General features: G+C 42.6%; 1 protein-coding gene across 4 annotated transcripts in view; it reads left to right on the forward strand.

The window, feature by feature from the left end:
• TCF20 (transcription factor 20) overlaps positions 1-16411 on the forward strand; it is a 134670-nt gene that overhangs the window by 80056 nt on the left and 38203 nt on the right. For all 4 annotated transcript variants that reach the window (XM_075499368.1, XM_075499377.1, XM_075499394.1 and 1 more), the window contains one exon: positions 6913-12552. In XM_075499368.1, coding sequence (XP_075355483.1) covers positions 6949-12552 — 5604 coding nt within the window. In that variant the 5' untranslated portion in view covers positions 6913-6948. Of the gene's footprint in view, positions 1-6912; positions 12553-16411 lie in introns of those variants that run through there.

A 16411-nucleotide genomic window follows, 5' to 3' on the forward strand; every position in this document is an offset into this window, starting at 1 on the left:
GATTTGTACAGGTTCTTATTAAAATAGCGGTATCTGTTAAAAATTCAGATGGATTACTTTCAGCAGTCTGTTGATGGATTTTTAAAAGCTATTTAAGTGCATCTGTGCTGTTAATTGAGACCGAGAACCAGTGACATAATAATAAAATCAGATATATAACATCACATAAAATTCCGCTGAACTTTTATTACTTATATTTCTAGGAATACATGTTGTCATAGCACCACAACTTTAATACCACCTTACAACAAAATTTTGTTCATGTCAAATTTCTTCTTTCTTCATGTTTAGGAATATGAATTTAACAGTACACTTCACTCAAAGTGCAGAGCTAAACTGGAGATGGTATTTTCGTTCTGTTCCTGTAGTGAGTAAGGAAGACTTGCAGCTGCAAAAAATCTAGTTGGGTATTTTTAATTTGATGTATCCAAATATTTTTTGGAAAAAAAATCAGAAAAAATATTTCGAGGGTGGGGGAAGGAATCAGCAGTCAAATAATATCCACATGCAAAATTCTGATTATTTTATATGGTGCCTTTTATTATACCAGTTGAATACACTGAATATGTCTGTTCACGTCTCCCCTGTGAGATAGGAAGATGCAATGACTCAGGCTTAGTAAAATTTTCTGTGGCCACTTAGGGAAATATATGAAATAAGAAGTGAATGTAGATCTTATCTAGCACAATAATCCCCAGAGCATTCCCCTCTCTCAACTGACAAAGCTCACTGTGTTCCTTCTGCCACGCTCATCTGTTCTTCACCCATTCTGTGAAAAACATTTCCTTAATTGTTTGGATTTAAGCTCATACATACTGACTTTCTAAAAAGCTATACCGACATTTTGATAAGGCATAGTGTCTCTGTGAGATGATGGAAACTAGTTACAATCTATTTGGCCACGCTTTAACTTATTTGAGGAATCTTTTGATGAAGTTTTTCATTAGGCGGGAGAAAATTTAGGTTTTATGTCAAGGCCAGTATTAGCAATGATTTGCAAGATGTTGCTAATATGTATTATTATTAGACACTTAAGCATGTGTAACAACTACATATGGGTGTTTTTAAGACATAATGTTGTGATTTTTTTTGGAATGTAAAATTCAGTTTTCAGTAATACAGCATTCTGGTTTTAAAGTCAATTTTTATATACTTTCCAAGATACTTCAGTTTATCTACTTCAACAGGTTCTGGCACTCTCAGTGAAAATTAATTGTATACTGTTTAAAGTTTGAGTGGTGTAGTAAGGCTTCTTTGATAGAATAAATTACGATGGCTTGGTGAGAGCCAGATCTGACTGCTGTTTTCTCTAGTGTGGTGGTGAATAAGACAATATGAGAGTTTCCCATGCCTTATATAATTCTGTTTATTTGTAGTATGCAAAAGTGGCTCTTGGAGCAGGAACTGAAACAGCTTTATAGAAAGGTATGAAGAAAATCTGTTTGCAGTTCAGGGTAACCACAACTTTTTGAAAGAAGTGAGCAGTGAGTATTATTGCTTGGACAAACTGACCTTTTGAAGTGCTGGCTGTCTTGGTTTACTTCCATATCACACTGAAGGTTAAAAACTAAAACTGGTTTCCCTTTTCTTTTAAAAAGGCATCAAATGTAGAAGAAATAAGTTAGATCTGTTACTTTGTTAAATGCAGTCTTAGGTTTGATCCTTGAGTTCATCTACTTGTGGCATAGCTGATTTGCCTTTTCTTAAAAGCAGTAGACAGGGTAATGGTCCTCCAGAACTGAAACAAGATCAGTCTATTCCCAGCCATTGCTCAGATGTGCAAGTAATAACTGTGTACCTGCAGAAATGAGGGTTAGCAACTTGGCTTTGACAATGGAAATGAGAGTCAGTACATGGAAATATTGCCCCCCCCCCCCCCCCCCCCCCCCCCATGTTTCAGGCTTAATTCAGATCCTGGGGATTGTTTACTTACAAATTATGCCACTGAGTTGCTCATACTCAAGTTCTGGCTTGGTGGGGCTTTTTTTGGTTGTGGATGTGCTCTGCTACTTTAAGAAGTTACAGTAAGGAAGGAAAAAAATGGTAACTTTTGTATGAGTTGTGACTAGAAATGGCTACGGACATGTATGTATATCTGTTATTTGCACAGCATTTAGCAAATAAATCTTTTAATCAGAAGCCTGGACACTCTATAAAAAAATCCACTTGTTTGTGTACATTTTTGACTATGGAAAATGCTATCTTACTCTTTGTCACCTGCCTGTAACTACATTTTCTTTCCTGATAAGCATGCTAAGAAGTGAGAGGTCTTTGACAGATCACTGAAAATATGTTGCATTTGACTGCTGCCTGAGACTTCTCTGCACAGATGGGTCGCAGTAGTCAACCCAAATCTGAAGAAAACTTAACGAAGCAGAAAGACCTCACTTACCTCCTACAGAATTAAGTGATGCTGGTTTCGTTTGCTCCTTTATACGCTTTTCGTTAAGAATTAAGCATATCCCCACTTAGCTCACTTGTTCCGAGTTGTCTGTCTGTAGTGCTGCACTACTATGCTGGCATCAGTGTTACGTGGGAAAATCTGGGCAGCTGTCCTGTATTTGTCCAGTCTTTGATAACTGGGACAAAAAAGTTTTAAAGATTTATATGGATTTTAAAAACCTAGCACAGTATGTTGCAGAAGATCATTTCACACAGTAATCTTGGTGTGGGAGGACTGATGAACCCTGTTAATCCGCAATGGTTGGGGGCAGTGTCATATACATGCAGGAACTGTTGAAGGATGCTTACGTGCTGTTGACTATCATTTAATAATCTTGCTCACAGTAGGATCAGAATGCAGTAGCTCCATATTTTGAGGAACTATGTTAACAAAGTTGTTCTACAAGGCTGTTTCGGACGATTAAACAAGAAACAATCTGCATTGTAGATGTGCTTAAATATAAGTTCACATGGAGAAGGTAGGTTGAAAGACTGCCTGAAATAACTTCAGATGTTTCACAAATAAGTCTGAGATATGGACAAGAGGACCTACTGCTTCTCTCTATTCGTGACTTATGTGCAGTGATTTTGTCACTGGGATTGTTTCTTTATTAGCCACACAAACTTGTAATATGCTTCCTTTGTTCCTACCAGGTTGAAGGCAAATTTTGATTACTGGGCTATTGGGGAAGAAACAAAAGTGTTGGAGCAGAGTGAAACTGCTTAGCCTAGTGAATGTAGTCTGTAATCTCTAGATGGATATGCTTAGATGGCTCTACAGCTACAGGCTATAAATACTTGAGAAGAATCATGAAGCTTTATTGATAGAGCTGGGTGCACATGTAGTGAGAGTGTAGGTGTGACACTGGAGTAGTAAAAGCTGTGCCAGGATCTTACCTTTCCTTTGAATAATGGGGAGAGCTTTGGATGTTTTTGTTGTGTGTGTTGGAAAACACTGCAAACGTGTGTAATTTGTGGATGTTAATGGAGCACGTTTTTGGAGTGGGACTTTGCCCCTTCTGCTGGGGATGGGATTACAGATGTGTACCACCATTATGGAGTTTTATATGATTATGTTGTAATCTCTAGTCAGCAGTTAGTGTATCATTCTCTTGAGTTCTGCATGTGGAGGAGTATGTGCCAGCTGAAAATGTTTTCTTTAAAGGCTTCCAGTAAAAAATTTAATCAAATAAATATATTTTTTTCCTGTGGATCTAGGGTAGACTTTGAAGGCCTCATCTGTCTGAATGTATTTTATTAACAAGGCTTGCCCATGGAATTATTCTTAGTGGTTTTGCTGAGAACACAGCATTTGGATCTATGCACTTTACACTGCTGTTATTATTAAGAAAGATTATTACAATAGTAATTGTAATAGTCCTGTATTTATAGTACCTTAATCACAGGAAATGTGCTATATGTCTTAAGTTATCAATGATGTAATGGATTGAAGCACCTCCTATCTTTTCTTACTCCTGTTATTAATGCTTTTTTTTTTTTGGCTGCTATTCTACTGGTTGTGTTACTTGAGCACCTTGTGAGATATTAAAAGCAAGTGTTCTGTAGGAGACTTGAAAACAGAAATCATTTGCTTAGGGCACCAGCAATTTAAGTTCTCCTGATGAAAACTTTATTTATTTGTCAGGATAAAATCGAAGATTAAAAAGAATACTAAATTGAAGGAGAAAAACATGTTCTTCCTGTTTTGAGTTAGTGTACGTATCTTCTGGACTAAATAAATATTACATGATTGCATGAGATTATGGAGGATAGGAATTTGTGCCTCAGGTTGACCTTTACTAGATCTCTGCTCCTAAAGGTATTTTATGGCATCTTGTCCTATTTCTGTTCCATTATGTAATTAAAGTGATTATTTTTTTAGTAGTGAGGAGGTCTTAAGAATGTTTCCTAGCATTGTTAATGTATGTTAGCAGTTTTCAAGCCTGTGTTAGTAGTATTATAGAAGAATGAATATCATCAGTGATGAAAGTTTTTGTATGATGTAATACAAAACAGGTTTTCTGAGACCTTGTTCAGACTGCACAAAGTAAGCTGTATTAAAGTCATGTTTAAAAATTAGTCTGAGATTCTGTGAGAGGTTGAGCCTGTGATGAGGATGGAAATGTTGCTTTCATGAGAAGAGGATGCAAAGCAGGTGACTGCCAGGGTGTGCATGCAGTCTCCATACCACATGAATGTTGCTGATTGCAGAGCTCTAAACTGCTTATCTAGAGAAGCTGCTTTCTAACATCTGCCAGTTACAGTAGATGTTCTCTTACCTTTAGTTTGATAACTTCCTTCTATTTCTATGTATATTTTCTTTCCTGCTTTTTTTGGTCCCATTTTTCACCTTAACAGCAAGTCATATGAAAAGGGAGAAAGAAGGTTGTATTAGGTATCCCAATTTTGAGGGCAGGAGCTTCAATCTGATGAAACATCAAAGGCAATAATTCAGAAAAGGGAGGGTTTTATCCATAAGAAGCCCAAACTGGACAGATTGGCACAGTGTGGCATTCATAGAAGTGTTATTCATGTGATATATGTAGTCTTTAAAATGCTAAAAAAGTGGCAGTTCAGCAGAACAGCAGATCTCTCTTACAGTATGACACTTAAAATATTGGAGTATAAGATTAAAAGAGCAGTAAAGTTGACTTCCTAGAAGGGGAGAGACCGAACTGGAAGTATCAACAATTTGAAAGTTCCCTTCCGATTCTAGTAAATGTTTCACTGATACTCGTGTGGACATCAAGTGGGATGAACCAGGGCCACAACACAAAGATGCCCTTGAGTTAGCAAAGAGAGATTGTGGAGACGTGCATTGCAGTGGGGGTCTTTTTGTGTGTTCTGTAGCCTGCATGCACAAACAGATGGTGGAAACCCAAATATAACTAGGATGCCTTTCTGAAAGACCCTAATGGTGGAGTTAGAGCCTTCTGTATATAACATACATATTAGTAAAAAAAAAAAATCTTGAGAGGCAGATGGGAAAAGAGCATGATGCCAGACATCACCTGCATCTCCTCATTTGTATGCCTGTTTTCTTGGGACTCTGGTGATCTTCTACTTGAACAAAACTTTTAAGTGTAAAACTAGACTTTAATTTTGAGCGGGTTCAGTTGAATGTGGCAACAAAACAAATGGCATAAAACATGGTTAAATGAGAAAACATAATGCAGGCAGGTCTTCCAGGAAGTCTCCAATCTGAGGAGTCAGGGTTCTGTTTCCTGGAAAAGTGTGAGCATTGTCTTAAGATATATTTAAAGGAAAGAGTCTCTCCAGGTGGCTTTATCCGGTTTGTTTTCTGGAAGAGAAAACTACAAGGTGTTTCAGAAATGAAATGCTTTTTTCATCTGTTTATTGATTTTTATTTATTTAAGTAAAAAAAAAGACAGTGTATATGCATATACTTGTTCATTACCATACTTTTCTTAATGCATGTGGTGATGTGTCAGGCTGTTACAGAGGGACTAGCCAGGGTCCCCAAACAATTTTGCAGCTGCGGTCCAGTCCTTGAGGATGAGTTGTGATTCCACACACTGAATAATAGATTGAAGTACATAGGAGAGCCTCCATGAAGTGCATTTACTTAGGAGTTGATTATGTAAATGTAGATGATCATACATGGTATTCCAAAATATATATTCTGGCTGACAAATGTTTTCAGTTAAGTTTCATTCAAGGTAATATAAAAGTGCTAAGGGATGAAGTTGTAGACCCTTTTGCTCAAATAGAGTGGACTTGTCCATCTTCTAAAACAAAGCAGACGGGGGAAAAAATACCATGTGTTGTCTTGCTGTGTTGGTTTTCAGCTAAAAGTGTCACTGAACAGAACATGGAGCAGATGTCTTTGAGCATGCTGGTGCCAGTTCTTTCACAGATTCCCATAGATCCTTTTCATTGGAGTATCTTGGTTTGAGCTTTGGTCAATTGTATCTTGAGTGTTTTCTAACAGATCTTTCCCAGAGTGAAATGTGGGCCTTGGATATCATTCCTACAGTAGATCCAAGAGTTGTTTGAGAGTGTTGCGGGCTTCTCATTGTTGCATCCCTTAACATGGTAGGAAAATACTTGATTACTCCCAGTATTAGCCATAGAGAATAGCTGGAGGGTGAGGATTGTTCTCCTTTGCTTTGCAAAATATTGTTGGAAGTTTGTTTCTTCAGGGGTACATAAACAGACCCAGTTAGTAAGTGACTGCAGGGAAATATTAATGCTGAAAATGCGCTCCAGCTGGTAGTAGGCTACCGACTTGTATTTTCTTGGAAGTGAGTGATTCCTCTTACTTGCACTACCTAGAAGGTGGGAAAGTTGCAAGGAGAGGGGATACACATTGAAGTACCAGAAAGTAGGAGACAAATACTAAATTTTAATTGCTATTAAAACAGTGAAATTGAGCAGTGGTATTTGGTGTGACTGGGAGATGTGGATGCTATACCTTTTTTTTCCCTCTTTCTTTTTTTCCCCCTTTAGGAGGGCTTTCGAGCTGCCGCTCTGCTGCTGAACAGCATGCAGTCCTTTCGGGAGCAAAGTAGTTACCACGGAAACCAGCAGAGCTACCCGCAGGAAGTGCACGGTTCATCCCGACTGGAAGAGTTCAGCCCGCGCCAGCAGGCCCAGATGTTCCAGAGCTTTGGAGGAGGTGCTGGCAGTGGACGTCGTGGAGCAACAGGAGCCCCTACAGCAATGCCTGGTGAGAGCTCTGGCCATCAGAGCTACCAAGGTTTCAGAAAAGAAGCAGGAGAGTTTTACTATATGGCTGCCAACAAAGATCCAGTGGCATCAGGAGGGCAGCAGCCACCTCAGCGCAGGCCTTCTGGACCAGTACAGAGCTATGGGCCCCCTCAAGGGAGTAGCTTTGGGAGTCAGTATGGGAGTGAGGGACATGTGGGCCAGTTTCAAACACAGCACTCAACCCTTGGGGGTGTATCCCACTATCAACAGGATTATACTGGTCCTTTTTCTCCAGGGAGTGCCCAGTATCAGCAGCAGGCTTCAAGCCAGCAGCAGCAGGTGCAGCAGCTGAGACAGCAGATCTATCAATCTCATCAGCCTTTACCCCAGGCTTCCAGCCAGTCTGCTTCTAGCACCTCACACTTGCAGCCAATGCAGCGTCCATCCACCCTGCCGTCCTCTGCTTCTGGGTACCAGTTACGAGTGGGTCAGTTCAGCCAACACTATCAGCCACCTTCGTCGTCCTCCTCCTCCTCTTTCCCCTCCCCACAGCGTTTTGGCCAGTCAGGACAGAATTACGATGGAAGCTACAGTGTGAATTCTGGGTCGCAGTATGAAGGCCATGCTGTGGGTTCTAATGCACAGGCATATGGGACCCAGTCAAACTACAGCTTTCAGACTCAACCGATGAAAAGCTTTGAGCAGTCTAAGCTGCCCCAAAGCGGGCAGCAGGGGCAACAGCAACAGCACCCACCTCAGCATGTAATGCAGTATTCAAATGCTGCCAGCAAGCTCTCTCTTCAAAGTCAAGTGGGACAGTACAGCCAGACTGAAGTTCCTGTAAGGTCACCGATGCAGTTCCACCAAAACTTTAGTCCAATCTCTAATCCATCTCCTGCTGCATCTGTGGTTCAGTCTCCAAGCTGCAGCTCTACCCCTTCTCCACTCATGCCAGGTGGAGAAAATCTCCAGTGTGGGCAAGGCAACATGTCCATGGGTTCTAGAAACCGAATCCTGCAGATGATGCCTCAGCTTAGTCCTACACCATCTATGATGCCAAGCCCCAATGCTCATGCAGGGGGATTCAAGGGGTTTGGGCTGGAAGGACTGCAGGAAAAAAGGCTCACAGATCCAGGGCTGAGCAGCCTAAGTGCTCTAAGTTCTCAAGTGGCCAATCTACCCAACACAGTCCAGCACATGTTGCTCTCGGATGCCTTGGCACCTCAGAAAAAAAGTTCCAAAAGGTCATCCTCTTCAAAGAAGGCGGACAGCTGCACCAACTCAGAAGGCTCCTCCCAGGCAGAGGAGCAACTCAAGTCTCCCCTGGCAGAGTCCCTTGATGGTGGCTGTTCCAGTAGTTCAGAGGATCATGGGGAAAGGGTGAGACAGCTGAGTGGCCAGAGCACCAGCTCAGACACCACTTACAAAGGGGGTAACTTAGAGAGATCCAACTCCTCACCAGCACAAGGCTCTCAGAATGAGCCATCAAAACTCGGCAGCAGCCCTGCAGCTAGGGAAGATGTGACCTCCCCTGATGGGAAGGAAGCTGTGGTGGCTGTGGAAAATGCCCCAAAAGTGAATGAAAAGGCAGTTGGGGTGATTGTCTCCCGGGAAGCCATGGCAGGAAGAGTAGAAAAGTCAGGTGGACAAGATAAACCTGCACAAGATGATGCTTCCACAGCCACTCAGGCACCAGCTAGTGCTAGTGGAGCGAAAGAAGCTGGGCATGCAGGGACGCAGCCAGAAACTCAAGGAGGAAGTAAAGGGAGCAAAAGCGGAGATAACACTAACCATAATGGAGAGGGGAACAGCCAGCCTGGTCATGCAGTTGTTGGGCCAAATTTTCCTGCAAGAACAGAACCTTCCAAATCTCCTGGCAGTTTAAGATACAGTTACAAGGATAATATAGCAGCTGGTATACAGAGAAATATTGGTGGCTTTCCACAGTATCCTTCTGGTCAAGAAAAAGGGGATTTTCCAGGGCACAGTGAGCGCAAAGGCCGGAATGAGAAGTTTCCTAGCCTCCTACAGGAGGTCTTACAGGGGTATCACCATCATCCAGACAGAAGGTATTCTAGGAACGCACAGGAGCATTCTGGGATGGCTGGGAGTTTGGAGGGAGCCATGAGGCCCAATATCTTAATTAGTCAAACCAATGAATTGGCCAATAGAGGCCTCTTAAATAAAACCATGGGGTCTCTCCTGGAAGGCCCTCACTGGGGTCCCTGGGATAGGAAGTCTAGCAGTGCAGCTCCTGACATGAAGCAGATAAATCTAGCTGATTACCCTATTGCTAGAAAGTTTGATGTGGAGTCTCAGTCTTCTGCCCATGAAGGGGGAGCGCTCTCAGAGAGGAGATCAGTGATCTGTGACATATCTCCATTAAGGCAACTTGTCAGAGATCCTGGCCCTCACCCAATGGGGCACATAGGTCCCGAGGCCAGAAGTGGAAGGAGTGAACGTCTTGCCCCTGGCTTGAGCCAGTCAGTAATACTCCCTGGTGGTTTAGTATCTATGGAAACAAAGATGAAAGCTCACAGTGGGCAAATAAAAGAAGAAGATTTTGAACAGTCAAAGAGCTCAGCTAGTCTCAATAATAAAAAAACGGGAGACCATTGTCATCCTGCTGGCATCAAGCATGAATCTTTCCGAGGCAATGCTAGCCCTGGAGCTGCAGTCTCCGATGCTGCTCCAGACTACATTTCCCAGCAGGACAGCAGATCAACACAGATGAGACGAGCAACTGGCAGAACTGGAAGCAGCAGGGGTAAATCACCTTCTCAGTTTCAGGATCTTGCTGATAAGCTGAAAATGTCACCAGGCAGAAGCCGAGGCCCAGGGACAGATCTGCATCACATGAACCCACACATGACACTATCTGAAAGAGTTAACAGGGGTTCCTTACATTCTGCTTACTCTCAGAATTCAGAAGGCCCATCTTTGGCTTCAGCATATCACACAAATACTAGGCCTCATGCTTTTGGTGACCCTAACCAGAGTTTAAATTCCCAGTATCATTACAAGAGGCAGATATACCAGCAACAGCAAGAAGAATACAAAGATTGGGCAAGCAGCACTGCTCAGGGTGTGATTGCTGCAGCTCAGCACAGGCAGGAAGGAGCAAGGAAGAGCCCAAGACAACAACAGTTTCTGGAAAGAGTAAGGAGTCCCTTAAAAAATGACAAGGATGGAATGATGTACCTTCAAGGTAGCTCTTATCACGATACTGGAAGCCAGGAAGCTGGGCGCTGCATTATGGGGAGTGACAGTACTCAGAGCAAATGCACCGAACTGAAACACGGCAACCAGAAGCTGCAGCATCACGAATCTGGTTGGGACCTCTCTCGGCAAACTTCTCCTGCCAAAAGCAGTGGCCCTCTTGGAGCAGCCAACCAAAAAAGATTTTGCGCTCAAGAAAGTGATGGGCATCGACGAGAGGAATCTACGGATTTGCCCAAGCCTAGTAATGCCATGCTCAGGCTCCCTGGCCAGGAAGACCAGTCTCCTCAAAATCCATTAATTATGAGGAGGAGAGTCCGTTCTTTCATCTCGCCCATCCCTACCAAAAGACAGCCACAGGATATGAAGAACAGTGGCAGCGAAGATAAAGGGCGACTGATGACTTCAGCAAAAGAAGGAGCTGATAAAACGTACAACTCCTATGCCCATTCATCTCAAAGCCAAGATGTTGGCAAGCCAGTTGCAAAGGGAGATTCCTTCAAGGACCTGCCAAGTCCTGATAATAGGAATTGCCCTGCTGTTTCCCTCACGAGCCCGGCTAAGACCAAAATATTGCCCCCAAGAAAGGGGCGAGGATTAAAACTGGAAGCTATTGTTCAAAAAATTACATCTCCTAATATTAGGAGAAGTGTTTCTACCAACAGTGCTGAAACTGGTGCAGATACTGTCACTCTTGATGACATCCTGTCCCTTAAGAGTGGACCTGAAGGAGGAAATGTGGCTGGACATGGACCAGAGGCTGAGAAGAGAAAAGGAGAGATGTCAGATCAAGTGGGGCCAGCGAGCCAGGATACAACTGGTGAAATAACTCTTCCAAGATCTTCAGAAGAGTGGCAAAGCAGTGAGGATGATAAAACCAAGAAAGAGGTCCCTGAAACTGCAAGCGTTGGTAAAGAAGGAGCAGGACCCAGTGCAGCACCACCACCTTCTCAGAAGTCAGGTGGTCAGGGAAGGTCTGATGGATCTGTAAGCGGAGCTGGAACTCTGACCTTTTCCGACTCAAAAACAATTTCCCCTTCCAGTGTGTTTACTTCTGAACCAAATCTGAAGTCTGAGGAAAAAGATGGAGATGTGACAAACATTTCACCCAAGCCAGATGGTTTCCCTCCAAAGGGATATTTTCCCTCTGGAAAGAAAAAGGGGAGGCCAATTGGGAGCGTGAACAAGCAGAAGAAGCAGCAGCAGCAGCAGCAACAGCAGCAGCAACTGCCACCGCCCCCACCACCCCCACCAGTACCTTCACAGTCTTCAGAAGGGGTAGGTGGTGGTGAGCCAAAACCGAAGAGGCAAAGGAGGGAGAGGCGAAAACCTGCAGCACAGCCACGGAAGCGGAAGCCTAGACGGGCTGCTCCGATTGTGGAGCCTCAAGAACCAGAGATCAAGCTTAAATATGCTACCCAGTCTGTAGATAAAACTGACTCCAAGAATAAGTCCTTTTTCCCTTATATTCATGTGGTAAACAAGTGTGAATTAGGCGCTGTGTGCACAATCATTAATGCGGAGGAAGAGGAGCAGAACAAATTGGTGAGGGGTCGGAAAGGACAGAGGTCTTCAACACCCCCTCCTAGCAATGCGGAGAGCAAAGTGCTGCCCACCTCAACTTTCATGCTGCAGGGCCCTGTAGTAACAGAGTCTTCTGTCTTAGGGCATCTGGTTTGCTGCCTGTGTGGCAAATGGGCCAGCTATCGTAACATGGGTGACCTCTTTGGTCCTTTCTACCCCCAGGATTATGCAGCCACCTTGCCCAAGAACCCACCTCCAAAGAGGGCCACAGAAATGCAGAGCAAGGTCAAGGTACGGCACAAAAGTGCTTCTAATGGTTCCAAGACAGATACGGAAGAGGAGGAGGAACAGCAACAACAGAAGGAACAAAGAAGCCTAGCTGCTCATCCCCGCTTTAAGAGGCGGCACCGCTCTGAGGACTGTAGTGGAGCCTCTCGGTCACTTTCAAGGGGAGCTTCTTGTAAAAAAACAACCACTGATGGTGGCAGTGGTGGTGAAAAGACTCCTTTGGACTCAAAACCCTCTATGCCCACTTCAGAAGGTGGCACTGAGCTGGAGTTACAAATTCCTGAACTACCTCTTGACAGCAATGAATTTTGGGTCCATGAGGGTTGTATTCTCTGGGCCAATGGGATCTACCTGGTCTGTGGCAGGCTCTATGGGCTGCAGGAAGCTGTGGAGATTGCAAGAGAGATGGTGAGTACCTAACCTTGCTATACAAAATTACTTGTTTTCATTTGCAATATGTGTATCACTTGGAATACCATTTTTCCTTGTTCTTCTCTCATGTCTTAAGCGATCATCTTTCATCTTAAATCTCTAGTGATGTCCTTTTGATGGCCTGGTTTAGATCTCTGCCACATCTGGTCAGACAGATTTTTCAGGCATCAAAAAGCTGGATACTCATTACCTACTAAAAGTTCTGGATGTCCAAAGGCTTTCTCATGACTACAGTGATCTTTTTTTGTCCTCCTTATTCTGTGCTATCAGTTACTGAATATTCTCTAGGGCTGCTCTTGGAGGCATACAGTGAAAGGACGAGTGGCAGCAGACACAAATTGCAACAAAGAAAATTCCAATGCGGTATTAGGCAAAAAATTTCACAGTGAGGATGGTCAAACGTTGGATTAAGGGAGGGGGAAAGACAGAGCAGCTGTGGAATAGCTGTTCTTGGAGATGCACAAATGTAACTGGGCAAGGCCCTAAGCAACCCACTTTACCTCTGAAGTTGGATATAGCTTCAAAGTTGTCTCTGCTTTCAGCAGGGGTCCCTTCCAACCTAAGTTATTCTGTGACTGTAATACATATTACACAACTGCAAGAGAATTTGCAGTCCTTAAAAAATAAGGGGGATAGAGTAGAATCACACAGACGTCTGTAAGCTTTAAGTGAAACGTGGATGTGTTTAGTATTGATGAATTCAATACAAATTATGCCACAAATCATACTGATAATTGACTTTCTCCAAAGTGTGGGTATACAATGAGTGAGAAGAAATATGTAAAATTAAAGCAGGGACAAAGGAAGAACTTTACTCACAACCACCTGGTTGTGGATGGAGACACTCACTGTTCTTGATTTTTTTGAGACATAAGCTGACACTTTAAAACCACAGTTATGTGGCTTGCTTTGCCGTCATCAGTATGCTGCATCCCTTTATTTATCATTACCTTTTGTATTATGCTTTCTGTCCTGGGCCAGACCATAGAAGAGGCACTAGACTACTTTTTCTGTTGCCTTCAGATTCTTCCTTTTCTAAAGAGTGTTGGGATCCAGTTTTTATCTTCTCTTTGCTCTGTATTGTTACATACAGCGTGCTTGTTTCGTCCCCATGAGCTTTTCTCTTCAGGTTTGATTCCTGGCTTGTTCTGCATTTTCACTCACTGTTCTTTGACAGTAATTACATGCTGCTTTGCCCTAACTTGATTTGGCCTCCGTTCTTGTTTCTAGCCTCTCATTAAACAAAGTCAGTTAATTTCATTTGGTTTTCATCGAGCCGTGCCAGCATGCTTGTTCTGATGCAACTGCTGAATTTCTTATCTCTGATAATTGCAAGGTTTCTTTTGGGATCTCCACCACCGTTTGGATTCTACTCGCAATGTGGCCATGCTTTCATATGTCTTGTAGTTCACCAGTATTTTGAAATTGGATCACTCCAGCCTAATTTTCCCTTTTTCCTGTTTTCAGGGTGTGTCTTTCATTTATGATCCTTGCTCTCCCAATAGCAAATGCCTTCCCTGCAAGTTCTCAAACCACTTGAGTTTGTCCTCCAGCAATCCTTTTTGTGTTCCTGTACCTGCAAAGGGGGTATGCCCAGCAGAAACATGCTATGCTGATAGGCTCTAATCAGACTTGACAAATAGTAGCCCATTATCCACAACATTTTTATATGGGTTTTGCATGTTGTTTGACATCTGGTTCTTTCTCTGCATGGGGTCTTGATGACTTTATGACTGAATGCACTTTGGCCTACCCTTTACCACTTTCTTCCAACCATTATGATCATCTCCTTGTCAAAAATAGAATTTCTTTTTTTCTCCTCTTAACCCTTTCATCTGCCCTTATGGCACCATACACGAACATCTCTATCTTCCTTGAACCTTGTGTCCTTTCTCTCTACCTCTTTCCTTTAATCACTTGCTCAACTCCTAGCTTTTCTTTTCCTTCATAGTGCCTGTAGACATGACTGTTTCCCTTTTTTTTTTTTTTTTTTAAAATGTACAAAATGCCTCTCTTGCCTTTGCAGCTACCTCTTAATTTCCTTTCCCTTTTTTCATCTGAAAATTCTTTGAGTGCATTGTCTGGAGCTCTTGTCCTCCACTGTGGCTTCGATTGTGCTCTACTACAATTGCAATGAGTGTTTACGGTGATCTCTTCGTAGCTAAGGTTCAGATCCAGTACTTAATTTTCCTTTCCCTGTCAGCTACGTTTGTCACTATCAGCTGTGCTACTCTTGAAGTGTTGTTCCACTGTTGTTTCCTGTCTGTGTCCTCTTTTGATTACCTCCTTTCTTTCCACTATTTTTTGCAGAGGCTGTTGTTCATTATTCCCAGCTTTTTGTGAGGGTTTCACTGAAGTTCTGCTTGTGCTTTCCTTCCCTTTATCCTGGAATACCATGCCTTTGGGTAGCTTTTGGTAACCTGGTCACTTTTTTCCAGAGTCTTGTAGAGCTTCCTTTTTGCTCCAGGTTCATGTTCTTCTGCCACAAACTTAAAAATTGTTCTTGAGTTCATGGTGAGTTCTCGGACTCTCACTTCAAAACATGGCTTTTAACCTACATCTTCCTTAATCCATTGTCTGCCATCTTGTTCTAATTTTCTGTCACAATCTCCTCATTTGATTTTAAAATTATTTCTTCCTAATCATTCCTATTTAAGGCTGTAAGAAATACTGCTTACTTTCTGTGTATGAGAAGTAATATGTAGCCTTTCAGTGCTCTCCACTGTTCTGTCTGGGTCTGCTTTTAATCTAGGTATAAGACTGAACTTTCAGAGGCAGGGACCATTTTCTTGTGTGCTTTGTTTCGTTATGTCTTACACAAACACAGTAACAGGTGTCGTAGCTGAATGCTGGGCTCTTCTGCATTATGTCCATAAGAGTAATCCATCTTTCTCTTTTACCTCTGTCACAAATAATGGAATAGGTTTTCTCCTAGCATTATTTTTTCCTTAACCTTTTTATACTATTGTAGCAAATTGTAGCGCTGTATTCTTCTCTGGAAGCAGTATATCCTCCCCCCTTCAGTTAGGAGAGGGTTACGTGCAACACAAAGATGGCAGTCAGGGTATTCAGAGGTGTACGTGCCAGAAGCCATCCTCAGGCAGTGGAAAGGTTCTGTTGAACTAGACTCTGTTGCCCTGCTGCCTGAGGATAGCCTTCTGGCTCAGACAGCTGATTTCTTATGCTTGTTGTATATGCTCTTTCTTTACCTCCTCCTTGCTTTGCAAGTGCATTTTCTTTTTGTTCCCTCTGACATGCAGTTCATCAGTGTTAGTGTCCTGGAAAAGCAGATGTGCAAACCATGTAGCTGCTTGCTAGCAGGAGAGAGTAGACAGATGTGTGCACAAGCATACAGGAATCTAGGTCTTAAATTTGGTCTAGGATAAGAAAAGACATTAGTTTGTCATATGAAGGGTCATGAGCCTGGAAGTGAATAATCCATGTATGTAACGCATTCTGTGCAAATGAAATACTGCCACAATTCAAAATCTGTGTGAACTGTTTGTAATACCCACAAAGGGCAAATGCGCACCAGGTTTAAGCTAAATCCATAACACTGAGTTGAAATATTTTCTTTAGAGATCTGGCTCTGTTGTTGCTTATGCAGCATCCTAGTATAGAAATAAGAAACTTCTAGTCAAAGGCCATAAACCATTGAACCATGATGTAGAGGTAGTGGCATAAGCAACCCACCCCGCATTTCTTCTTCTCACACAAGCTCACCTGTTTTTTCTCTTGCATGGAAGCTTATTATAGATTCCCCCCCAAATACCTCTGTTTCTTGTTTGCCTTCCAGAATCAGGAAGGAATTTGAAGCATTTTTCTTGCTATGTTA

The sequence above is a fragment of the Mycteria americana genome, chromosome 1 (genome assembly GCF_035582795.1).
Source record: "Mycteria americana isolate JAX WOST 10 ecotype Jacksonville Zoo and Gardens chromosome 1, USCA_MyAme_1.0, whole genome shotgun sequence".
Classification (NCBI taxonomy): Eukaryota; Metazoa; Chordata; class Aves; order Ciconiiformes; family Ciconiidae; genus Mycteria; species Mycteria americana.